We start from the raw sequence: 27,754 nt of genomic DNA, 5'->3' as shown, positions 1-27,754 counted from the left end.
TTAGCTGGTGTCGCCAAGGATGGTCAATATGGAGCTGGCCTGCGAGGCAAGTTTACTGCTGCTATGATCCGTCAGTTGACTGAGGCTTTCCTTAATATTCACAGAGTTCAACTCCTCCTTCATCACACCTGGAGCAGACAAGGATAGAAAGAAGAGGAGAGAAGTGTGAGATGATTGCAGCTAGTGGAGGTAAAAATGTGCAGTTAAGATATATTCAGGCCTGCCAATCTTGGATATGATTCATCCATATCATATATATATCATATATCATATATTTCATGACAGTTTTCCTCAAATTGAACAGCAACAGCTTAAAAATCTACGGTGGAACAGTATTGCTGTGAGCAGCCGTGTTTCCATACAGCATTTTTATGTGCATTTTGAAGAATATCACATTAGAATTTTTATGGAAACAAAAACTTCCTCTAATTCACAAAAAAGTTTGAACGCTCACTTGAGGTGGTTTTGGTCTTTTGCGAATCAGAGTTAATGTGCAAAATGTTTGATGGAAACAGATTTGCCGAATAAACTCTGACGTAGTGAACATTCAACTCACATGACTGATCAGCTGTTTCCGCTGCCTGCGAAAACATGTCTGGTACCTGTTTACTCACACATCCACACGTGACATAGCCATGTAGCCTACACCGCGTCATCCTCTGACGAAATTACATTTTACGTAACCTAGTTCATTTGTTCAAAACAGTTTAAGGAAACGCACCAGATTCACATTTTGACTTTTTTGATTTTTTGCAAACTTTCAAAAGTTCGCTTAAAATTCGCTTGACATTTTAAGGAAACACAGCTAATGTGTGTTGTAAAATCAAACACATACTGGAGTTAGCCAGGCTGCAGATGAGTCCTAAAGCACTGAACTTGACTTCGACTGCCCCTGCAGGATCCTCCAGCATCCTTTTCAGCATGGGCAGCAGCTCAGCATCTCTAAACGGATCCTTCATAGACTCTGTAGTGTTCACACACACCCACAAACACACAGGTGAACACACACACAAATGCATTTCTAAATTTACATTATTACTTTATTTCATTCAAAACGCAAAACTGATTTATCAAATTTCTGTCATCACAAAATAAACCAAACCAGTTGGTGGTTGGTTCTGTGTATTCCTTAGTGTGGAGCATTGATTACATTTGGCTGCACCTGGTCTTCCCATGCAGTCTTTCTCTGGTCTCTCAATACTATACAGATACTTTGCCTCTGTCATTTTGTGTCAGGTGGTTCTTTGCCTCACACATTAGATTAGTGGAACATTAAGCCCATAGAGCCTTATACATGTTTAAAGGCCTTTACACTTTTTTTTGTGCGATTATACACGTCAATAATTTATTTATTTATTTCACAGAGAAAGTAAAAATGATGCAGCAAAAAGCACATTTTTTTCGTATCAAGATACATTTTTCTGACCTTTCGCAGCACGAATGAAGGCATCAACCAATCATGTTTAACCAAACAGATGTCATGTCTCAACTCATGACATTTGTGGACTGGAACTGTTGATTGTTTATGTTTGTCATCAGCCTGTATTGTATGACAAAGGACACAAAATTATAAAGATGATGTGTCAAAGGTGACTTAGGATGAGTAGATTGCTCTCTGCACAGACAGCTGTAAATGTGGGATTTAGGGAACGGAAGCTGTTATATTCATCTGCACGCAAACGTGGGAGTTGCATCTTAACGGACAACACTGGAGCTGAGATGAACCTGGTGAATGTGACCTGTCATATCATACCTTTCAGCGAGCCGGTCATGCTCCCATGTCACTTATTTGCATATTGGAGCATAGAAACTGAAACAAGTCCAGTTGCCTTCGATACAGCACCTAGATATACCATGACCTGGAAGACTGAGAACCTTCATCAACATATTGGAGCATACTTTTAAAAATTTGCGTCACTGCTGGTGTTAATAGTTTTGATGCACCATATTCGCAGGCGATTATTTCACATAGTCATGTAATTTATTTGTCATGTCCTTGGTGTGTAAAGGCCTTGAAAGTGTTTATTTTTAGTCCTGGGCTAATAATAAACCCTGTTTAGTCAGAGGTGCAGCTGTTTAACCACTGTGGTGCTGATTACTGCTCACACCAAGCAGTTTCTTTCTTTCGCTCCATGTATACATTAGCTGAATTAAAACGGTTTAGAATTCGCCTGATTTTGTTTTTGGGCTTCAGTGCATATAAATATCAGTTGGTTATTATGAACTACTTCAACTGTTCAAAGCTAAAAGCATTTATGTTTCTTTTGTATCCATATATTATATAGGTACACATGTGATGTACTGTGCACAACATGTTAGGTCACACAAAACATCAAATAAACTCAACAGGGATTAAACAGCAGGATGGTATGGGAATTCAATAGCATTTAAATAAAGTCAAAATCATCTCAACAAATCCCATGACTGACACAACAAGCTCTGCATTTGTGTGTATTTGTTGCAGAGAGAAAGAGTAAGCCAAGGCCACATGCAGAAAGGAACAGTGTTCCAGTTTAGTTACAAGTGAACAATTTTGAGTTGCCTTTACCTTTTATACATACAATTATTATGGTTGATGTAGTTGGAATTTGTTTTTGTAAAAAAAAAACACTTGTGCAAGTAACGCAGTCGAAAATTTGGCTCGCTGGTAGTCAAAAATATTGCAAGAGCCTGTGAGTATGTTAACAGTTGAAGCTCTGTTTCTCTGAAAAAAGGAGTCTATGGAAAAACTTTGGGGTCCATATTTATCAAACTTGGTCCTACTCCTTTGGGATTTATAAAAGCTGCAGAGCTCTTCCTGTGGTATTCCAGGCAGGTCTACTATGAAAGGATAGACAGGTGCACACTTCTCAACCTGGTTGACAGTTCACATTTAGTTCCAGTCAAACTTTGTAGTGTGAGTGATTCTGACATAATTTATAAATTCGTGCCAAGAACTCAATTTAGGAATTTACATAGTCTCATAAAGTACTTTACCAATGTCAATGGCAGATGCTATCGCCAGGGCAACCAGGGCCTCGTTCTGCATGATGACATGCTCACTTGTTGTCATGGAGATTAGCTGCCGAACCCCAGCTGCTTTGGCTACAGCACTGACAACTTCCTGTCAGAGAGAGGAAATCAGCCCATTACAGATGCTGTAGTGTGTGCATATGCATATACAAGTTAAACTTCAACAAACTGGGTATGGCTCCCAAGAAGAAAGAAATTGCAAGTTTTAGCTCAAACCTATACTAACATTCAGATCAGAATAAAATGACTCACAGGGCTGCGGCTGTGTCTGATGAAGGCAGCCAACAGGCGACTGGCTTCTCCTCTGACTCCTGCATGGTCTTTGGCTTCACACCACTCCATGACTCGAGCCAGCAGCACAGCATCTCTCCCCAGCACCAAGGCTGCCTCCTCTGACAAACACAGCAAAGTGGAGAAAACGAAAAATACATTTAAAACACCTGTCTTATCTCTAGGGTTGAAAATATTGAGATGAAATATTAGAATTAAATGGATTTATCCGCCGGGACTGGACAAAACAACACCTTGCTAGACAGATGTGTCTGATCCCCTTCCCATTCAAGCAGATTTCCATGTGGCCTGGCCTGTATCAGACCAATCACAACCGCTTGTCTTATATGGGTGGGGTTGGATATGATGAATGACAGAGGACTGTTTGGCCACTCTAATTGGTTGTAGGTCTACCCAATGCCGTCCAGTCTGCAGGTCTGTCTAGCAGTGTACCAGGCTCAAAAAATTCAACTCAAACCGTCAAACCAGGCAGTGCTGATCATTTATAAATCAAGATTCTGTTTCTATTTCTCAACTCAAATCTTTTCAGAAGCACATTTTAGTGTACTGTATGATGTAATGCAAGATCGTTTGTGACCAGGCTGCCATTTTTTTCCTGCTAGAAAAGGAACCAGGAACTGCCCCAACTTGCATGCATCACTTGGCAGAAGACACGTTTGGTGCCTCTGATTGGATGTATCCTATCCAATCCAGAGACATTTACTGTAGGTCTGTGCTCGCTGATAATGCCCCTTGAAAATCGAAAAAATGAAATAAGAGGGACCAGATTAACACACATTTGTGAATTAGTCTGGTGATTCCATGCTAAACTTCTTAGCCTCCTCTTGGGAACTTGTGATAGGCATTTATCACAACTTAAATAAAATAATCGATTAATTGAGAAAATTAGAGGCTAGGTGTCCTAGGGGGAAGGGAGAACATATAAAAGGATGGATAAAAGCATGAAGAAAGAGTAAAAGTTATAATTTAACTTCTTTAACTTCAACCCACAATGAATAGGCCCCAAAGGACTATTCAAAGAGGGACACATGGCATCTTTCCTACCTGGGCCGCACTCTGTAGACGGTCTGGGTCAAACCACCCACAAGTCCCTTTCAGCAAGGGAGAAATAAGAAATTCTTAAAAGATAAGATGAAGTAAAAAAGGAATGGTGGGGGGATTAAAGAAGCCCCCTCTTTGGGTCGACCTTTGTGCCTGACCCGTCTCATGCTGTGCTGATGCTGGCGGAGAGGGGCCCTGATAACCTGATGTGCAGGATAGGTTGTTAAACAAAACCATCTGTGCAAGTGATTGGATTAATTATTGTCCATCATTGTCTCTCACTGGCTAACTTCAACCAATGAGATCAATGATCAACATAATGTAACAGGAGCCAGTTGGTAAATCAAGCGCTTATCAGTCAGTCTAGAGAAGAGCGAAAACATCTTTTCCATCAGGAAAAGTCTACAATAGTAACATCCTATGCTAACCTCTTGTTGCTTTTCACTGTCATCACACCTAAACCACACGTGTACCTGCCAGTAGTTCCTTCTATGAGTGATTGGTCCGAACTACTGTAGAGTGTATCGCCTGGCAAGAGGGATTGCTGCGTGATCTGGTGATCTCGAGAATCCATCTTCCTCGCACGGTAAGGGTCCTGTGGCCACTTCTGACAAAACCAACCAAAATCTGTTTCCTATCTTTCTACTGTCTTTCTGTTTTCCTTTCTTTTGTATCCTTCTCCTTTTGTTTTCAGACTGTAACATCTACCACACACACAAACCCAGACCCTTTGTCATTTACAAAGGTTTCCCACAGCGCCCATCAAAACTGACACCACACCATCACATGCTCCACTGGATCTTATTAACTTATTGACTAGCTGTACTTGTTGTTGTGTGATTGTGCTGTAAATCCATTACTTTTAAATGATGAATGCAATTAGTGGCAGGCATGAATATTTGCAGTCTTTGAACACTATGCTCACCTTGTCCATCCACCATCATGCGTAGTGTACCCAGAAGTTTGAACTGAACTGGTGGCATGTCAGAGCGCAGCAGAGTCTTTATCCTCTCTGTCACTCCGTCCTCCAGCATCCGCACTTTGTTGGTGGCTGGAAGACACTGAAGTCAAACTGAAGCACTTCACAATGTAATGTAAGCAGTGTCTGTGTTTGTATGTGCTGCTTTGTATTGTTTATAAGGACAAAACTCATTCAGGTTAATTTTAGCATCCTTGTCATTTTAAATACAATTTGAATGATAACATGTATTTTTATATTGCTGCCTTTAATTTTCAAGCATTACATTTTTCGTCATTTTTCCTTATTTACCCATGTAAAGTATTTTTCTGACATTTGCCCATTAACACCCATCTGAATTGTTTCAGTAGGTTTTTGAAGATGCCTCAGTGACTGTTATGTGTCTCTTGGTGTGAAAATATGTATATGATCTTTAAAAAGCGTTAAACTTTCAACTCATAACTTGTATGTACTGTATTTGGTCAGTGGAACCATATGTCTGCTGTTTTGCTTTAATCAGTACCAGGAATGGCCAGGTTTCTGAGCGCGCTCAGTCCAGCATGTTGAACAGACACGTCTCCTTCATCGACATGCTGCTCCAACAAGGTCAGGATGTGAGGAACCACACCGAGGTCCAGCATCTTCACACAGTTACTGTCTGACAGAAACACAGCATACCAACAAAGACACCTTAAAACCAGATTACTGTATTACATTACATATCCCACTTCAAAGTGTAGCCATGAAAAATGTTTAATTTGATTAGCACAACCAGTTGATGAACAGAAAGCCTGAATCCCTCACAGCAGTTATTCACATTGCTGCGTTAATGCAGCCTTAGCGCCAAGAAAGCTGTATTGACATCAATGGGAATATCCTGGACATTGCTTTTGGAATATAAAATGAAAAAAAAAAGTTCTACAAGAAGTTAGGGAATAAATACTTTTGTCTTTGTGATGATTTTGAGATTAACAAACACTAAGAAGATATTTAGTAAGGGATTATGCCTGTGGAGTAAAACTGCCTGTTGAGGATGGTTCTGGCCTCTAAATTATCCAATAATTCCTAAAAATAGTCATCCCGAAGGGCATTATCGTGCTTATACCATGGTCACTGGGCAAAGAAAAAAACAGAAGCACATCAAATCACATTTTCATGCATTCTGTGATCCACACAAAGTTTTTAACATGCAATGTCTCAGTTTCCCTGGCAAAACTTGAGGCTTTGAATAGAGCTGAACCAATAATTATCATCCCATAAGGTTCTTATGCAATGGAAACATTGTTCACTACTCCAGTGAATAGGGCGAACTTAGATATGACTTAATAACAGGGGATAAACTCAGCTCATAGACCTCTTTGGCTCAGCTATAATCCAGAAAGCTAATGTTATGCTAGCAAGTCAATAACTTTAAGCGCGGTTTACAAACATAAAATAAAATTTGACGGTATCTTTAACAACACTAGCTTGCTAGTCAGTCATGTCATTGTCCCCAAATCAAGATTTTCACAAACAAACGATAGTCCATGAGGACTGACAGCAACAGCCTGAAGCAGAGAGTTGAATAGCCAATGGGATGTGAAACGATGGCTTGTGATACAAAGTATCAGTCAGTTCAGAGGGACAGTGTAGGGTACCTCTTGCAGTTGTGTGTTACAGACGCCATCCTACAGTTTTTAGAGGATGATGCACTTAAAGGACTACACTCAGCATTGTTGTTGTTACTCATTTTATTTACAGACTATAGCACATTAAAGTGGCTACAAGGAACTTTCAGTGTTTGTTGATTCTAACGGCCCCTTTTGACAAAAGCGGTCCGATCTGTTGTAAAGATCTTTGCTAGCACGTGCCGGCGGTGCGTACATTTGTTGTGGAAGATAGTGACAGTGAGACTGCAGGATGGATTGCGATGAGGTAATGTATTTATATGTGATTTTATATGTGATATATGTGATCGAACCCGAGCACAGGCGTTAATAATTACTATATAAAAATAGCAGTCTTTTCACTGATGGTCTCGTTTGCTGTTACAGGTCATTTATAATAATCAGAGACTGTTTCATAAACACTTAAAAGTTCCTCGTAGTCACTTTAATTTAGAACTGTGAAAAGACAGCTTCAATACTTACTTGTTACATTATAGGTGTCCATTTATCAGGAATTAATTCACACCCTGCAGCCAATCAAAATTAAGTGTTCGTTCAGATCATGGTATAAATTTGCAATAACTGATTTTTTGTCCACTTGGGGGCAGCAACAAACAAGCACAACATTGAAATATACAGTTCAAAGGCTATAGCTTATAAATACATATGGCAAACTTGTTAGTAGGTGCTTATTACACATCCAGCAGATACGGAGCAACACCAGCAATTGTTCAGTGTTTGTGTCCATCTAATGAATGTAAATCCAATTCACTCTTTTTTTAGCCCTGTTTTTGGTCTCTACACACTACTGGGGGAAATATTTAGCTCATTATCCGCTAAACGCTGCACAATCACCAGCTACTATCCAACTGTGCCTGTACACCATTTGGCTTTATCAAAGCTTTTTCAATAACAGCTGCCTGCTGTAAATTATGATTTATAAGCAGTGAGACAGAACCAAAACAGTTTAGAGTTTGTGATAATTATTATCTATGTGTTGTTCACTACAATTTACACTTTTCAAATTAACCCAAACTGACCCATTCATATGATAAAAATAAAGTTTGTAGCTGCATTAAAGATAAGTACTGAATATTTTTGGGTGTATTTGTCTGGCAGGGAATATTCTTTCTAAAACCAATGTCTGATATCACAGAGAGCTTGTTACACTCTGTATTCTTTTCAAACAAAAATCTTACCGTTCCTTGCAAAGTTGGCAATGGCGAGGGCTCCAGACAGCTGCAGCTGGGTGTTGGAGCTCTGCAGCCAGGAGAGAACATCCTGATACACCAGACCTGATCCCTCACCAAAACACTTCTGCATGGACTCATCTGAAACACACACACACACACACACACACACACACACACACACACACACTGCTTTCAGACATATAACACATACAGAGACATACAATAATGGTCTGTTCTCTGCCTGTGTCACACTACCACCCACAAAGGTCACATTATCTAGATCAGGGCTGCCCAAAGTTGGCCAGCCTTAAGGTTCAGTTTAGTTCACCAGATATTTGCTTGCATCAACTAAACAAATATATACAGTATATATCTAAAGTGTGCTGTTGGTAAAAATACTATTTAAATATGTGGGATCCCTAATTAACAGTTATTTTTAATAGTCTTAGCATGGCAGGCAGAGTGACACTTTGCACAGGAAATCAGTCAATTAGGGCAACTTTGGATCTTTGTACCATTTTGCTTCTTAACAATACATGACAGTACGAGAGGTGTTTGCATTTGGCCCGTGGCCCGCCATTTAGTTTTCGTTGTGGCCCTCAAGGGAAATAGTTTGGGCACCCCTGATCTAGATGTATAAGGCTGACATAGTCATTATACTGTAAATAGCCTTCTGGTCCGCTTTGTTGTGTCATGGTTAGCTCCTGGCCTGTCTGCCTTTCTGGACTCTATTCTGTGTCTTTTTTAAGATGACAGTTAGTTAGTAAACAACACATTCATGGGGCATAGAGACAACCGTCATCACTCTCTGCACATTCAGTTTGGATTACAGGGCAAACTCTTTAACTGCAAAGAAAGTGGCGGTGGAAGATGGCGGCGCCCAGCTGCCAGACTACAAACCAAACAAACTTTTCTCCTCAGACTTAAAACCTTTTTGTTTCTTTTTCATTTTTCTTCATCCTTTCACCCCTTTTCACTTCAAACTATAACACCTGGAACAATACATCGACGAGTACTTCAACAGAATCTGCACCATGAACAAGGACAATACAACCAACATGAAACTGGGCAAAGCTAACTCCACTCCCAGCAACAACAGATTCCAGCTGGTTTCACTCTCAGTCCAGGTACACCAACACCATCTACATCACCAAAACCCCCACTTTTGGGGAACAGGAATGGACCTTGGACTCAGTGATCAATACCAATAACAAATCATGCCAAGACGCAAACAGCTACTCTCAATATGGAAACAGATGATGACAGAAGGAAGAAAAGCAGTAACTCTGTGGACAAACTATACATAGATGGGTACCTGTACAGAAACAAGGACATAACCCCTGACGCACACTCACACACACTCATATCAACATTAATTTCAGACTTATATTATTGCTTTTAAAATGTAATCTCTCAAATTTGTAATGTGGAAGTCCGTGGAATTGGTTCTCAGCCAAAGAAAATAAAAAAATACTGAATCACCTGGCAAAACTACAAGCAGACAGCAAGAAACACTATACAAAACACAATAAATTGAAATCATCACAATTCAATCAAATATTCTTAGCTCATTCCAAAACAAAGAGGGGTTTTATCATAAGAGCTGCAAGAGCACGGCCGGCTCTTGGCATAGGCCATATAGGCGGTGGCCTAGAGCGCCACATGCTGGAGAGGCACCGCAATGTGCATCTCAGGTCAGAGAGAGAGAAAGAGACCGAGTGACAGGCCCGACTGCTTCAGAATTTAGAAACGGAGAAAAGAGTTCCAATATAGAGGTATGTCGTCTTTTATATCATTATAAAAAATACCATGTTGTATAAAGACATTTCATCTGTACTAGCTAGCTAAATTGAAATGAAGCAAAACTAGCTAATAATGCTAAATAATGAAGCTATGTTAGCTGCTAAGGATGTTTAGGAATCATCTAAATGTCAAGCCTGTTAACTTATTTGGCTGACTTGCTGCTGTCTGGTTAACTGCTGCTGCTGTTTAGTGTTCCTCCTCCTACCTACAGTATTAGACTGAAATCCGCTCACCAATATGGACAAATAATTACCCATATTGTTGGGCATGTGTAACTATTTAGTTGTAGTGCAACCTCTTTTATTTTACTAATGCATAATCACAAGTAGGTAATAATTTGTGATGTTGAACCACTGGTGCTAGTAGCAGGCTGCAGCAGTTGTTTGTCCTTCTCTGTCTGCTGCAGCTACATGTTTTTGCTTGTAATACTGTACATACAGTAATACTCAGGCTAATCTACTCTTTAGCTGTCCAGATGCACTCAGGACATTTTTGCAGAAGCCTCCAGCAGCTGCTGGAGAAGGGCCCTCTAATCTGCCATCTACACCACTCTCTGAAGCATGTCAATTCAGAAAATTATTTGTGGTCTCTGATACACTGCTATGTTGTTATCATCTGAATATTTGTTGTTGTACCAGGACCCGATCAGCCCCACTCTTCAACACAACCAAAATCTCACTCCTACATAACCTAACAAAGATCTGGGGGACAGCCTTCCATTCCGAAACACCTCTATTGTGAAACCCCTCCATTCCGAAACACCCCCACTCCGAAACACCGCTGTTCCGACCCTCCCCCAAAAACACGCTGTTCCGACTTTCAACTTCTAATTACTTCCCAATAGGGTTAGGGTTAGGGGTTCCCCAATAGCCTTTTCGGAATAGCGGGGTCTTTAGAAAAAATGGGAAACCCCGCCATTACGAAGAATGGAAGTCTATTTTCGGAACAGCGGGGTTTCGGAAAGGCGGGGTGTAACCAAAGATCTGACGCTACCATCAAGGTATCGCCCCATTTCTTTCCTCAATTTAGACATAAAAATCATCTCTGGGATGGGGTGGAGGTGGGTGAAAGTGAATACGGTGAAGTACAGCCCCATGCATTTTAAAATCCTCTTTACTGTACACATACTGATCACAATGTCATCCACCGTGCTCAATAACAGCAAAATCTTACCCTGTCTCAACCCAAGCATGAAGTAGAACTTTATCAAATCATGTAAATGAGATATAGTAACAATATAAATCATCATGTTATAATGTGAAAGTTATCACGTTTTTACAATAAAGTTTTCACATTACAACAGGATAGTGTTTTTCTTGTGTGGTAGCAATAAGCTTCCATATTAATGCAACTGTTGGCTTTAGTCTTTATAATAACATATTTTCACAGTCTTATATTTCAGTAGTTTTATGACAAACTGTGACTTGGAAAATCATCTTTTAAACTGACAAAAATCATACATGTAGTTCATGGCACAATTCAAACGATTGTCGATAAATTATTTGTCGTTCTCCATTCACTACCATACAAAGTTTTTCTGAATTAAGGTCGCATCAAGAAAACCGGAAGGGGCATTACTTATACAAGATATAAGTATATAAGATACTTCATAGAATTCACTTTACTGGGCAAAAAATGTCTAAAATGGGATTCACATCAGAAATGTGTTCAAACTGCACACAACAGCAACCCTGACAACTATATTCATGTGACCTGGTATTGATTTATTTTTGTTTTATTTTAATTTATTCCTTTTATTTATTTATTTATTTATCTATTTATTTATTTTTATTTCTTACCCCTAACACATTAAAATAACAATTAAAATAGGAAACATTTACTCACAGTGCTTTGAGGGTGGTAATGACAATAATAACAACATTGATTATAATATGTTTTGACATATATCTAGCTATTGTCATTGTTGATTCAATCCCGGTTTATTTTATTACACCTTGCAACTTTTATTTTTTATGTTTGATTTAACTTTTTGTTTCCTTTCTGTTTTTTTTTATATTTTATCTTATATTCTGTATGGTATTTATTATAATTTTGTATTGTATTGTACATAGCAACGCTGATTTGCATTTCCATCAACCGTTTTACTGCACTGAGAGCTAAGCTGCGCCTGGGATGGACCTGTATTTTACCTTTTCATTGTTTTCAGCTGTTTCAGGAGTTGTGTCAAGTTACTGTTGGTGAAAACCCAGCATTTCCTGATTTTGCTGCATCATAGTAAAAGCTTTTAAATAACAAAATAGGAGTTTTATTGTGAAGAATTTCTGGGAAATTAAACATGTTTGCCACTGAATTCATAGAGCTTTGTTAGCATTTTTTTTGTTTGTTTTTTTTTGTTTGTTTTTTCAATAGTGCTGCAGGAGGAAGAGTATTTACAGACGTTCCTCTGACCACTATACAATTCAAGCAAGTCGTCAGTGAAAGACATACCTTCAAGCAGGTATCCCTGTTGTTATGGTAATGCAAATGTCTGCCATGCTGGGCTGATGTGCCGAGTCAAACCAGAGCCAGGCTGACAAAATGTAATGGAAAAACACCAACTGATGTGTGCTTAGCAGCCTGCATGTGGTCAAACCAAAGCAGTGGCATAACTTAACAGAGCTCATAATAACCCTGTTTAATGTGACACCAATCAGGCTTCAACCAATCGTGGCAACTCGAGGTGTGGACACGCTAGGCTGTCACCGAGCAAAGCTCTTCTCATCCAGCAAGCAGTGCAGTATACTACTGCCAGCTGTAGCTCCAGCCAGCAGAGAATGTGCACGGCATTATGAGGGAGTGCCTCGGTACATGGACATCAAACACAAGGAGAAAAACTTAATTATACAAAGTCGGAGTTTAAAATCTTTTATTTGTTGTCCCACATTACACTCAACTGTATACTTGCATGCTCAAATACAAAGGATGATTTGAATGTGTTTTGCTATTCAGGGCCAGGCGATACTATATGTATATCCCAGCAAACAACTGAACGCATGGGGAACGTTCCACAGGTTGCCTGAAGGGTAGGGGAATGTTCCCTGGACCCCCTAAGAGGTCGATCCCTGACCGTAATTTTGGAAAGTTTTCTTAATGTTTCACAAACATTGTCTTTCTACCACGTCATTTTCAAAGAAAAACAAATCTTAATTATTAAAAAATATATATTAGACCGTATTTCATTCAGAAAAACAGAACTTTCAATTTTTGTTTTTATCGTATTCCCAAAGTCATGGCAGGATGTGTAATTGCAGCTAACTTGCATCTTTATATCCAAATATCAGCTGTCCTTCCTGGATTATGTATCAGTTTTGTCTGTTTGATCAGTAACCGTAACTGTCTATGAAGGAGGTTATAGTTAATTTATGTTTAATTTAACTTACATATCTCACACTTCTGACAACTACCATAATACTGTTTTTTCCCACAACCACTGAAGGAAGAGCTGAAGTCGTCCCAGTTGGCGCCCACGCCAAAATAGTGATGTCACAGTTACCCACACCCAGCCTGTGGAGGTCTAACACTTAGGTCAGTGTTTCATCCATTCATTTGTTTGTTTTTTTGTTAATAATTGGATGTTTATATCATAACAATATCCCTTTCATTTGACATAGGCAGATAGTTTTTTTTTATTATTATTATAAGTTTTGTAGTGCCTCTGTGATAATTTTAAGTTTTCAGAGACAATAAAGTACCAATAAAAGGAAGCAGTATCAGTTCAAATGTGAATGGTATTCAACCCTAGTTAGAGGGCAGAACATGTATGATAAAGAAGTAAATTCTCTTATAGAACAATTTATTCAGTATTTCCCTGATGTAAATTGCTGTAGATATGTTACATATGCAGAGCAATTGGACAAGCCACCACTCAAAATGTTTTTCTGTTTTTTTACTGGAAGAAGAAGGGCCATCCAAGCTAGAAAAAGATATTGCCCTTCGCAACTGGAGCATCTGTGGTACCACCTTTTGCCACCTTTTCCTCCTTCTGTGGCCCTTTTCAGACCTTGTATTAACATGCCTCCTGAGTGATCCAATCACAAGGAGACAGCTGTAAGCACAGGTGTGAACACCCCCAAGATGCATAGAGGACACATTTGAGATCCAATCAAACTACATTCAAAGATGGTCTGGGATGCATGTGATCACATTCTTTTAGCATTGTGTACGGAAATGTGTCCTGGGCCACATTGAAGGACCGCCTACTCAACTGACATCCTCCATGGAACAACAAGAAGATTTGTCAGAACGACTGTCAGATTTCCATGTGATTCACTGTTATGTAAGTTACAGGTTGGGTCTCTCTTAACCTGCCAATGTTAGCAGCAGACATTTTTGAACACAGTGTCTGTTTCAACCACTGAACTAGTGACCACAGTATCCCCAGACTCCCTGACAAATCACGTGATTTTAAGAGTTGTTGCATGAGGAGAAACTTGAACTGTGAAGCAGCTTTGAGAGCTTTTCACAACACTATATGAGAGCATTTTACTAGTGTGTGGGAGAGGTTTTCAGTTGTGTATGTAAGTGTTACAGTTTCAATTATTTGTGTGAGAGTGTTTTAGTTGTGTGTGTAAAAGCATTTCACCTGTATGTGTGTGTGGTTTTCAGTTGTGTATGTAAATTAGTTTGGTTTCATATAAGTATGTGAGCGGTCATTCTGAGTATGTCACTAATGGCCCCTCATATTCACGTGCTCAAGCTAATGGAACATTTAAGTTAGCTCTACTCTCGATGATGACATATAAATGTGTGGGCACAATGCAGAAGAGAGAAACTGAAACTAATCCCTTTGTATCGATCCAACTGACACTAGAATCGATCTTATAAAGGCTTATGAAATATCGGTAGTATCAGTATTTTGGGATCGATCTGCCCACCTCGGATTTAGATTAGGGCAGAAAGCAGGAACTGTAGTTTTGAAGCATGATATACTGTTTGCATATATAATCAAACGTATTACCACAACAGACACACTAATTTATCCCTAAAAATTGGCTGTGGTAGGATCAGTAACAGAGCACCAGCAGACCTGGGACCAGCTGACCATCTGCGTCTTAACGGAATGTGCATGATGGCACAAGGTAACAAATAAATGTAGCGGCACTAGTAGCACCATTGTTTCCAAATGTAACGGAGTAAAAGTAAAGATTTTTCTAAAAAATTTTACTCAGTAAGAGAAAACTAAGCTGCATTAAAACTACTCCAAAAAGTACAATTTACTCAATAAAGTTACTTGAGTAAGTATAACAGAGTAAATGTAACTCGTTACCACTCATCGCTGCTCTTAACCCAGTTGGGCTGGTCTCATCCCAGGGGTCTGGAGGCGACCCTAGGATGGACTAATAAGTGAAGGAAGTGGGTAAAAAAAGGTTGAAACAGCACAAACATTTAAATTTAAATTCATTGTGTAATCACTGTATTGTGGTGTATTTACTTGTCTTAGTGTCTTTATTCTGTCTGACACAGAGTCGATGCTCTACACACAAATGCTTTTTGCAGTTGCATCACTCACCTCCTAAAAGCAGGGACACTATGAGGTTGGAGGCGATTTTGATGCTGCAGAGGTCGTGGGGGTCAGAACCTCCCTGTAGACCCCGAATCATCTCTGATAAAGCCTCAGGGACTCCTGACTCTGCAAACTGCAGCTTTAGTGTATCTGGTGGCACAACACAACCAGGCAAGATTTACTTTTTAAAGATTTATTTCACCATCATTATCATCATTATGTCCATATCATACTATGTTCATGGGCTGTGAGTTACTTCCATCTGGTCACTGCTTTAGAGTTCCAGCTGTCCGGACTAAAAGGACTAAATCTGCCTTCGTCTCGATGTTATTAGGCTGGTCTACGAACAGATTTCTTCCTCTGTCCTCCTAAAGGAAGATTTTGTGTCTGTTCTGTTGTCTGGGCTTTACTGCCTGATTGACCATTGATTCTGTTTTTGTTTTTCAATGTAGTTTACCACAACCACAGAGTTAAAAAAAATAAATGGTTGACTACCTCAGTATACTCACTAGGTAAGTAACTGGTGGTTGATCATAAAGCCTGACTCTCTTAATCTAAATATGAGAGGTTTAAAACAGATCTAAGCTGAAATATCAAGTCATGCTTGATGAAACCAAAGTTTCATCATTAAGTCTTCCCTCTCCCAGACTCCTTGATGAAACATCATGCAGGTCTTACCACTCTCGCCCAGTGAGCCCAGTATTTCCAGAATGACATGCCGACGTTCTGCATCAGGCGCCCGTTTCAGCTGAAACGTCAACACATCTGCCACGCTCTGCTCTGCCAGGGCGTCCCGCGCAGAATCTGAAAACACAGGGCTCTATAACTATAGACAGTTTTGACTGTAACTAACTATCCTGACCACCAGTTTAAGTCACTATACATTTGACTCTACAGCCAATCAAACACGACAGCTTTTTTAAATGGTTGATTTCCCGCTTTCTTCTGGAAAACAGTTTGACTTGAGCCTTCTTTTAACAGCGCTGGTCTCCCTGGTTACATTGCTGTGTAAGCTCTGGCTTATTGTTTTACATACATATTCAAGAAAATGAAATGAGTTGGGGAAGTCCTGAAGAATGAACTGAAAGACTATATTTGTTTTTGTTTGTTCTTCCCAATGACTTCTCTTGGTGCTGTACACAATCAGTTTAAAAATGACACAGGCTGACAGCCACAATACTGAGTGGTAGAATGTGCCAGCCTTCACTGTGCCTGTGTTGTGGGCAACAGCCAATCTGTTTTTTTCAGGGCGAATACCACTACAGATTATTAGTAATCAAGGATATGATAACTGATTTCTGGAACTGATTTATATTTGCAGTAAAATAAAAATCTTTCAAAATCTAGAATCTAGATGGAATGTAACTAACTACAATTTACACAGGTAGTGTACTTAAGATACTTGATTATTTCCATTTTCTGTTACTTTACACTTCCACTGTATGTATATTTGATAAAATTACTAACTAGTTACTTTGTAGATTCAAATTATTCAGTTTTGATAGGTGATTACCTGTGACATGTAACTAATCAGAAAGTGTTGTGGACAGGACGTTGTGTGAGACCACGGACTACAGACGGAGAGAGGATGCTGCATCAGAGCCAAAGTAGCACATTCTAAAATTAATTTATTTTTTTGGAAATTGAACACACAACATAGGAGTATCCATAATAGGAAAAATGCTGCATATCGCCCTGATATAATGTAAGCAATCTAGAGGCTGTGTTTTACATGACTGGTGCTGGAAACCCAGGAGAGCATATGGAAAATATATAAATGCCACTCAGAGATGAGTAAGAAGTAAGAGGGCTCCTGTAGCTGTGAAGATAGTTTTGCAATACTGAGAAGATGTCATTCAAATCACAGCTGTATAAAATAAATATAATATTACAAATAATCATAATAATATAATAATACAAATAAAATAATTACCCATGTCAGCCAGGTTACAGAGGGCCAGCAGGCAGACGTTGACCAGCGGGTCATTCTCTGGATACTCCCTTATTATGCTCACCAGTCTGGGGATCACACCATTCTGGACTAACTGGTCCTGTTGGTATGCTGTGTGGGAGGTCAGACAAAAAGTGATGAAGGATAAAGTGACAGAAATAAACACAGTTTTATTATTATTCATCAATTTAATTTTGAAGTCCATCACTCTTCATAGCCTTCAGAAGAATGCAGGCTCTGCCTCATAAGCACACTGTTCGTCATCAGTGAACCCTGCTGACTGAGCCAGCGCTGTCAGAACAACTCACAGTTGTCAAAGCAGATGCGTCCGATGGCCCTGCCAGTATTCAGCAGCATCTCCTCGTTATTGCTGTTCAGATGGGGAACCAGCACCTTCACCAGGCCTGCCTCAATGCACGGCTCCCTAACTGATGCTACAAAACACACACAGGAGGAAATTTCCTTCTTAACCTCCGTCCAACCTGTGACCACACCCAGATACTGTGGCAGACAGCAATGCATGGTGAATGCAACACAAAGACCAAGTTTGACTGACTCATTTCTTTTTTTACAAACAAAAATACAAGCTATCAGAATAATTCTACATATAATGGCTTTTAGTCATTTGAAAAATGAAAAAAAAAAACACTATGCTGGAAAAATATTCTATGCGCTGATTACATACATTCAACATTTTTCTTTAATTCAGTCTGAATGTGACTTCTCAAAAACTTCTCAATGTGTGAAATTAGCACCATGAACCTTGTGAAAAGCCACGGGGTAAAGAAACAAGTATGTTGTCCTCAAAGTCCTCAAGAAAGAGGAAATTTGAACATTTGCAATTCCATTTCAAATGGGCAAACTCCATCTGTTGATAAAGACCATGTCATATGAGATGAGGCTTTAGCCCAGCCATCTAAAGGACCTTTTGTCAACAATGACAACAATAGGCAACAATATAGTTGTATTTTATTATTTGTGGCTGAAATATTGTAAACATAGAAGATAAGCAGTATCCTACCTTCCCGTGCCATCTCTGCCACCACCAGAGCCACCTGGCAGCTCAGGCTGCTTTTACACCGTAAGGCCTGAGCCAGTGTGGGTAGAATACCGCTCCTGGCAATCTCAACAGCAGCATCTTTCTCTATCGACACACAAATCCATTTGTTCAGAATTAAAACAATGGCAGGATATTCAGTCAAAGCATATACTAGAAATACAGTATGTAAAGTTACTTTTGGATAATAGTTTCTAGTTTGCACAGTAAAATCCTGCCACCATCAGACTTTCACTTGGACTTGACAGTGACAGTCCAACAGGCAACAGGTCCAACCCTTACACTTAGTAATCAGTGTAAGGGTTTTCCACACAAAATCAAGGGTAATATAAAGCACTCTTTGGCCATGCACCTTGTTACATATATATGATGGCAATCTTACAAATGCCCACATGCCTGAAAAGCAAGTTTCTTTTAAAAGTCAAACTGCCAAGGTCAGACCTGCAACATTTCTGTAAGGCTATACCAGTACAATGCTAAAGCATGCTAGCAAGAATGAAGTGAAAGTCATGTCTTGTCATTCTGAACTCTGCTTGGGTGACTTCAGACTGTGTATTCTATCTAGGGAATGAAGACATTGATGTAAAAAATCATTGGGGAATCTACTGTGCAGGGTAGATCAGACAATCTTCAATACAATACATCACTTCATATCAGTATTTTCTGCTAGCACTGTAGTTAAGTGTAACTGTTATGAATACATATATTACAGAACATTTATTTTACAGAATCCTGTTTGAGCGCCAAAAGACATAATTTTAGTAGATGAAGCCAGCAATGTTACAAAGGTATTCTGTATCCTAAAAAAGATGGAAGGTAGGTGTGTGTGTGTGTGCGCGCGCACGTGTGTGCATGTTTAGGCGCGTTATATGACTTACTCTTTTCCAGCAGAGCAGCCAGCACTGTGTCCAAATGAGGCTTGAGCTCCTCCTCAATCAGCTCTGTACTTACACTGATAGCCTTTAGTGCCTCACTCAGGGAGTCTGCAACGCACAAACAAACATGCATCACCAAAAACAACAAAAGTTAAGAATATGCCAGCTTCAAAAGTCCTACTTATCCCACCTGAATAACCATGTTAATAAAAATCAAATATTAGTTGAATCAAAAATATCCAAAAATAAATTTTAATAGGAGGAGGGGCAATAAATGGAGGTAGCAAGAGGGCATCAGCAGAGCAACAGTGAGAAGTTCCAGGTTATGATGATGGGATGTTAGTAGGCAGCTGATAGCCACACAGCTGTGAATTGGCATTGTAAAGCGTAAATGAAACAGCTGATGCCTATCAGATGTTGCAAGAGCAACTTTACTGCTCCAATTAGACTAATGCTATGCTCAATGAGGGGTAAAAGAACTAAGCTAACTCAGCTTGGACCTTAGGCTATTTCTCAACGCAGCCCACTGCCTGGTCACAGGAAAATGGGTGGAATAAGATTCAGACTAACTCAGTAAGAGGAAATCAGAGACTGTTGGGCCCATATCTTTAAAAAGACCAGGCTCCATCGCAACATTACATAGGGCAGACTGTTTTCCTGAGGCAGACCTGTGTTTATATCAGTGATATATCAGTGATGCTCCAACACAGATAAAGTGGATTGACATGTTTTCCATATGTCATATGTCTTTAGATGTTTGCCATGTGTTAGCACACCTGGTAGAGCATGCAGTCTTCAGCAGTGGCCTGGGTTTGATTCCAAAAGTGTGTGAGGGGCCCAACAGCCATATGAAAAAACAACCAGATGGTATTTTTATTGTAGCTGGATCATGTTTATACAAATATTCCTGGATGCTACAAAGATCTTCTCCATCTTCATTTTGGTCTATCAGACTACATTTCCCTGCTTTTCCTGCACTCTTAATCCCTGCTGATTAAAAGGGTCAAACCATCCGTAAAAACCTGTGTTGACAGATGACACTACAGAAGCTCTACAGGACTGTTTTGACTGCATAGACTGGCTCATGTTCAGAGAAGCTGCCACCCATGCAAACCACACCAATTTTGAGGAATATGCGACATCCGTGACATCATACATACATCAATATTATTCACTAGCCAGAAAGCCTGGGTGAAAGAGGATAGACGGCTCAATCCAGAATTAAACAAGCTGCCTTTTGGTCAGGTAACAAGGAAGCATACAACACCACCAGAGCAAAACTGAGACATCAATAGCAACTGGAGAGAGAACTCAACACTAACCACACCAAAGATATGTGGCAGGTGTTCCAGACCATCACAGGCTACAAAAACAGGAGTGCCATGTGTGAGGCCACAGTGCAAGATGAGCATTTTATGTTCACTTTGATCTCCTCTGACTCCAGAAGACTTGCCACTGTGACTATCCACAGTGGATACTAGAGAACATCCTGTTCACCCTGCTGCCATCTGGCAAGTAATACAGAGGTGTAAACTGCCGTACCACCAGACTACAGAGCAGTTTCTTTCCTCAGTCTGTTGGACTACTCAATCCGTCCTCCGCACTACACAATAAATAATGATTTATTTTTGTGACCTATTATTTATCCATTCATATCATTTCTGCTTTGTGAGTAGTATAAAGTGACCATAACTTGCGTTTCATTGCACAAGACTGTACTGATAAATAAATGAATGTTTTTTTATTGTAGTTTGGTCAGACAAAATGTTAACAGCAATTAGACCTGGAGCAAGAGTCAATCACTGTGTGTCAGGTTGAAATACACAATTGTGATTTTTTCCACCAATATCCATCCATCCATCCATCCATCCATTTATTTCCTCCCTGTCCACCAATGTTTTCCACCTCCTTCTGTGGAATCTCAAAACATTATATGTCATGAAAGCTGTGATGGTATGGTAGGTAAGCAAAAAGTGGATTGACTTATTTTAGTTTAGACTTACCATTGTCTACTTTCTCCACTGTGCAACTGGGCCATGTGGGCACATATAAATATCAGAACTCTGTATCTATTTAACAGTAAAAGTTTCAGCTTTAAGACCAGAGCAAAAACAACTGCACAGGATATCCAAAAGTGTTATATGTAATACACAAGCCCAAGCTAGCATTGTCACATATCTTGTTTGTTGTTTAATAGCTGGTATCTATCTAATACATTACCCTAGAATAAATGTTTGAGCATAGGGGGCAAAAATTATTCCACATTTAATGGTTATACTTATAGTGAAATGTAGCAAGAAACAGCAACAGTAGCCTAAAACAAGATATCTGAGCAAAGGTCACCTATAAATTAAAACCATGCAGACATCAGTGCATACAAGCTTACTGACAATGACTGAGTCAAAATAGTTTGAAAATAGCCCTGTCTCAACACTATAGGATGGTCCAACACTCAGTCCAGGAGAAAAGGTCTTTACAGCTACAGGAAAGGATTTCTTCTTCTATTTCTTACCTTTTTAATTTATATTGTTAATTTTTGGCTATTGTTATTGTTTTTTGTAAATATTCTGTCCTTTGGCTGCTGTGACAAACAAATTTCCCTGTTGTGGGACAATAAAGGAATACTAATTCTGATTCTGATTCTGACTGATTCTATGAAATTTTGTGCGGATACTGATAATCCCAATGATGAGTTTCCTCCTGAGAAACACATTACTCCATTCAATACCATCCTAATGTTTACTGTGACCCCTTGACCTTTCCCCTAGTGACATCAGGCCATGAAATCACTTTTATATAGGAAATATCAAAATCTAAGGGGCAGATTGACATGAAATGTATATAACAAAAAGTACATTTATGCCCCTCAAAGGAGCAATCTTTTTGATTTTGATCACACTGTAGCCCCTTGACATTCCTCACTATAATCTCTACCATGAAATTTGATGGGCCCAATAATGCTGCAAAGTGATTTAACTCTTCTGATTTTTATTAACCCACAGACCTTTACCTGTGTCTAGTGTCACCTTTATGAATAAATGTTTTATTTATAACCCTGCTGGTGACCTCTTGATGGGTTACACACTTATGTAATATGGTTGCTGGATGCATTCATTTAAATATGATTAAAATCAAACAAATTTATCCAGGAATTACATTTATATTGCACAATTCTTCACCTTACTCTTTATATCCAGTGCCAACATTCAGCGACACTTCAGGAAACAGTGTCCCCATTATGTCACAAGACAGACATTGATAATTGATAAAAACAAACACAGAATTGAACGACTTCTGTTACTTGTTTTTTAAATGAAAGGTCACTGTGAAATATTGCACCCAGGTCTCTGGCTGCAGGGTTGATATTTGAAGACAGTGAGCCAAAATGTTACATGTACAAATACAATGTATTGTGTACATGTACACAAAAATAATGATTTCAGATTTGTTTTTGTAAAGCTGGAGAAAGTTTTGAAGAACATTATAATTCAGCAAGGAGTATAACATTTTTAAAATCCAGAGGTTGGATACTAGGGCTAGGTTTCTTGAGAAGTGTGTGTACTACTATTATATTTCATATATTATACAAGGTACAACGTACAGTAAATGTATTGTCATTTCATGCACCTCTAGGGTTTCAAAAACAAAACTAGGTTTGAGTCCTTGTTATGCTACATTCACGAAAAAAACTGTCTATTTTACAAAATGGAGTGTGGAGAATGAATTGAGGAGTCTCACAGCCTGAAGAATGAAGCTGCTCTGTAGTCTGGTTGTATGGCAGAAGATACATTTGTATGTTTTTCCAGATGGCAGCAGGGTGAACCGACTGTGGCTGGGTTGAGTGTTGTCTTTTAGTATATTTTGGGCTCTGTCCAGACATCTCACTTCACCCATATCACTGATGCTCTGTAGATGGGTAACAAAGATGTTTTGGGCAGTTTTAATCACCTGCTGCAGAGCCTTTCTGTCCTGGGCCGTGCACAAACCATGCTAGTTGGTTTCCAACAGGGATGTTACCTCTGTGATGGTAATTCTGAGGAACCTAAAACTGTTCACCTGCTACACCTCAGCTCCACTGATATAGGCAGGTGTATGTGTCTTTGCCTCCTTTTTATAAATCTAGATTGTTCTCTGTGCAGCACTCTGCAAGATTTTTGATTTCCTCTTGGTATGAGTTCTAATCGTTGTATGTAAGGCGGCAGATGATTGTGGTGTCATCCGCATACTAACAGTAGGTCCCCTTGATGTCCGGGAGCGCAGCCGTGGCTGCATAGTGTGAACAGGAGGGGGCTGAGCAAACAGCCCTGGGGGGCTCCGGTGTTGAGCGCTATCGTAGAGGAGATGTGACTGCCAATCCAAACTCGCTGGGGTCTGCTTGTGAGGAAGTCCAATATCCGGTTGCAGAGTGTGGTAGTCAAGCCCAGAGTGTTTTCCAATCAGCTTAATGGGCGACAATGTATAAAATTCTGAGCTGAAATCAACAAACAGCATTCTGACGTAGCAGTTCTTATTCTCCAGGTGTGTGAAGACTGAGTGAAGGGCAGTAGATATGGCATCCACTGTGGATCTGTTGGTTCTGAATGCATACTGGCAGGGATGTTGTGTTTGATGTGCTGGAGAACCAGTCTCTCTCAACACAGCACAGGGCGGTAGTCATTAAGACTAGACACAGCAGACTTTTTCTTTTTTTAATATAATATATTAATATTGATGGCTGTCTTGAGGCAGGAAAGGACAGTCTCCTGTGAGAGTGAGATGTTAGAAATGTCATTAATGACATCAGCTAGCTGATTGGCACACATTTTTACAATACGGACAGTTATATTCCTCTGTCCTCTGGAGTAGACTTTACAGCTGACTCTTTGTTGAGGAGATCAAAGCGAGCATAAAATGTATTCGGCCCTCCGGCAACATGGCCACACATGATTGGGGCTCTCCTGCTGTTGTAGCCTGTGACATTTTGAATCGCTTGCCACATATCTGTAGTGCTGTTGGTGTTAAGGTCTCACTACAGTTGCCTCCTTGATGCCAGCTTTGATATCAGTTTTCAGTCTTGCTCTGACGGTGTTGTTTGCTTCCTTGTTACCTGACCAAAAGGCAGCTTTTTGGCTCTGGACAATTTGCTGGCAGACATAACATCTAAAGGACATGATGAATGCTTTAAAGTGCTCAGTGAAAGGGACTCAAAATGATGGAGCAAAGCAGAGGGAATGAAGCACACTTGACTTTGATGCACAAGTTTGCCTGTCACAGACAGTTTGCCTTTTCCTTAACAGTAACCACTGCATTTAGCCAACCTAAGCTACATGTTTAAATTGAATCAATACCTTAGCCGTGAATTATTTGGTATTACGATGATCTTCCCCTAACCATAACCAAACCCTAGCTGCCATGTGCAGAAATTGAAAAAGAGCTGTAGATAAATTTAATGTGGGGTTTTGTAGAATTGTCCAATATCAATGATGTTGACATGAGTATTTCCTTGAAGCTACATAAACAAATACGCATACAATACAATGCATTACACATAAACACAAAAACACACGCACACAAACAAACACACACACACTGAGAAGAGACCTGCAGATGGTAATCACCTCAGCTAATCCCTTGTAAGTCGAATGAAAATAGCCTGAGTGGAGGGGGCTATCAGACTGATAGCCAGCTTGTTACGTCAGGATCTAACCCCCATGTCCTGTGTGTGTGTATGTGTGTGTGTGTGTGAGAGAGAGAGAGAGAGAGAGAGAGAGAGAGAGAGAGAGAGCATGTGCATGTGTCCATGTGCTTCCATGTGTGTTTGACGAGAAAGCAGGTGAATAATTCACTAATCAGTCCCACAGAGAGCTGCAAGGGAGTCGCCAGGCTCCTTATTACAGATGCTTCAACAACCCTGCATGTGCACTTACATTAACTTACATATATGCATCATCATCATCATCATTTAAAGCTGTACATTTAGGATGCTGTCTTTATGCCTCAGATTAGCAACTGAATAACAGTCAGCAACAGCTGATGTTGGCTGGTGGGGTGTCTTCAGCCTACATGACAGTCACTGGCCACTGAATAGTTTCCATCTCTCCACTCTTGAGCCAAACAGTGCGCTCTGACTGCCTTGTGAGACAAACAGCAAAATGTTCCTGAGAGTGTGACATTGAGTAGTGGTGCAACCCTGCACTTTGCACCCAAAAAAGCGGAAAATATCGAATGGCTACTTTACATTTAAGGCAATGCAAAAAAGAGGGAGTTGAGCCAATGCTTAACTATTTGAAAACAGAAAGACTGATATCTTTGGGATTCGTCTCTCCCCTTCCCAACATTAAATAATTTCTCAGATAGAAAAAGTTGTTAATTAGTTATCACTATGTAGATAGGTTGCTATGTGGTTGAGGTTGAAAAAACAACTTTAAATCAACATTTTTACAGCAGTGACAGTTATATGTTAAAAAACCCCATTAATCTAACATTGCATCAGGGTCAACATTGAAATACGAACATTTAATCAATATTGCCTTGATGTGCCTACAGCCAACTGTATAGCCAAAATATTTTAAATTCAATGAAGACAGGAGAAAACCCATTATAGAAGATTGTTTGACACATTTATTTTAAATAAATGGCTTCTCCAATATGATGCATGCAACTAGTTTTAGATAACAGATAAAACTAAATAATTGATATGGATATACATGGAAAGAGGAGGTAGTCAATCCATCACCTAGAAGAAAATGCCTTGCTGTCTTTACAAGTTGTCTAGCATTGTAAATGCTCAATGCATCCACTATGGTAATGTGATTATATTTGGTGTTACAAATTATGTCAACTAGCATTATACTATTGTTACCTAGAATAACAATAGACCCCATTAATTATCTGGATAACGGGATTGATCCAGGATTTTTTTTCTCACTTTCTTTAACACTGTGAGATTTTTGTTCATTTCTCAGGGAATAATGCATGGATCTTGATTAAAAAAATCAGGCATATTTAGGTGGTTAGTATCTATGTGCGAGTACAACCTTGGCAGAGGTATATGTCCTATTGTGTGCCATTCTAGCTGTAATATTACATACCACCTTTGTTGGTTGTCCTAATATGTTATTTTTTATATTTTTTATACTCAGTATAAAGTAGAAAAAATAAGTGCTGGTACTACTGGATACTGGACTGATTACACTTTATGCAAACCTGAGAGGTATATTTGGGGATGGATGAATGTATTTCAAAAGAAAAAAGGAAAAGAGGAAAGTCAGTCATCCTTGCAGTGAGAGGGAAACCCTGTTAGAGTTCCTACATAGCTTGCGCCTGACTTAGTTAATAATGGTAAGTAAAATTCCAATGGCTTGCGCTGGCCACGACAACTTTTTGCTGTGTCAGGGAAAGCGTTGTGTTCCGCACAGTGCGTTTGCCCTGTGACTGCCATGAACCCAAATTCAACCGATTTCTTGTTTTTAACACTGACTAAACTGTTGCTGCCTTTTAAGATTTTAAAAATGCAAAAACAACAGTAAAAAACAAATTAAAAAAAGACAGAATGTGTATACAAGATCATCTTAGTTCACACAAATCATTAAAGTAAAGTTCTCATATTTATCAACTACACAAAGACATTGCAGCTGACCCCCAGCGTCCACTGGAGAGAGAGGCAGAGACAAAGAGGACAGATGGAAGAAAGGAACAATGTCAGATGAAAAGAGAGAAATAAAATGAGGCTATTGCATTGCTAGTCATCCTCTATAAGTAGTAAACTTTAAGTTTTAATTTAGTTACTAATTTAGTAACTTTAGTTTAATTTGTAGGATATGCTGTGATAATGTATTTCACTACTTGATCTGTAAGTATAGTTTAATAAACATTTAAACATGCACATTTAAATTGATCCTGCTGTCCTTTACTTTTTGGAAATGTTCATGAATTAATAAATAAAAATATATATAAAAAAATAAATGAAATTTTTAAATTGCCGAAATGATTAATCAAATAAATTAATGTATACAAAAAACAATTTATTATGTTGTACTTAATTACTGTAACATTGTTTCAAAATATCAAAATCACCGAAAATTCAATCACAGCCACCCTTTTGGATAAAGGATGAATCACTAGCCTATCGATATAGTAACAACGGACGTTTAAAAAATTAAACCCAAGGAGTATCTATCTATCTATCTATCTATCTATCTATCTATCTATCTATCTATCTATCTATCTACCTACCTATCTATCTATCTATCTAATGCTCTCATACACACATTCACACACGTTCAGATTCCCTGATGTGTGATGCCTAATCACACAACAACAGCTGGTATTATACAGTACATTGTCGCTCATATAAACACACATCTCTCTCTCACACACACACACATGCACACACATGCACAGAAGGGGATGTTAGATTTGCAGGTACTCACCAGTGTCTGTCAT

At 39.3% G+C, this 27,754-nt stretch overlaps 1 protein-coding gene across 1 annotated transcript; it reads right to left on the bottom strand.

Moving 5' to 3' along the window:
• LOC141009627 (rap1 GTPase-GDP dissociation stimulator 1) lies at positions 1–27,754 on the bottom strand. Its single transcript, XM_073482307.1, has 14 exons — positions 27,742–27,754; positions 19,334–19,438; positions 18,420–18,542; positions 17,707–17,832; positions 17,381–17,509; positions 16,126–16,251; positions 15,454–15,597; positions 8,148–8,279; positions 5,826–5,960; positions 5,270–5,395; positions 3,265–3,404; positions 2,977–3,103; positions 836–964; positions 1–128 (listed from the first exon to the last, which is right to left on the bottom strand). Exons 1-14 carry the CDS (start codon positions 27,752–27,754, stop codon positions 1–3), a joined length of 1,683 nt encoding a protein of 560 aa, XP_073338408.1.

This window comes from Pagrus major, chromosome 15 (genome assembly GCF_040436345.1).
Source record: "Pagrus major chromosome 15, Pma_NU_1.0".
Taxonomy (NCBI): Eukaryota; Metazoa; Chordata; class Actinopteri; order Spariformes; family Sparidae; genus Pagrus; species Pagrus major.
This window is presented reverse-complemented; position numbering and strand designations above follow the sequence as displayed.

Excerpts from the sequence above, each read along its gene's own strand:
- LOC141009627 (XM_073482307.1), bottom strand. Across the intron at positions 8,280-15,453 it reads AGTGTCCCTGCTTTTAGGAG|ATGAGTCCATGCAGAAGTGT; the intron begins GTGAGTGATGCA and ends TGTGTGTTTCAG. Across the intron at positions 3,405-5,269 it reads CATGATGGTGGATGGACAAG|AGGAGGCAGCCTTGGTGCTG; the intron begins GTGAGCATAGTG and ends TGTGTTTGTCAG.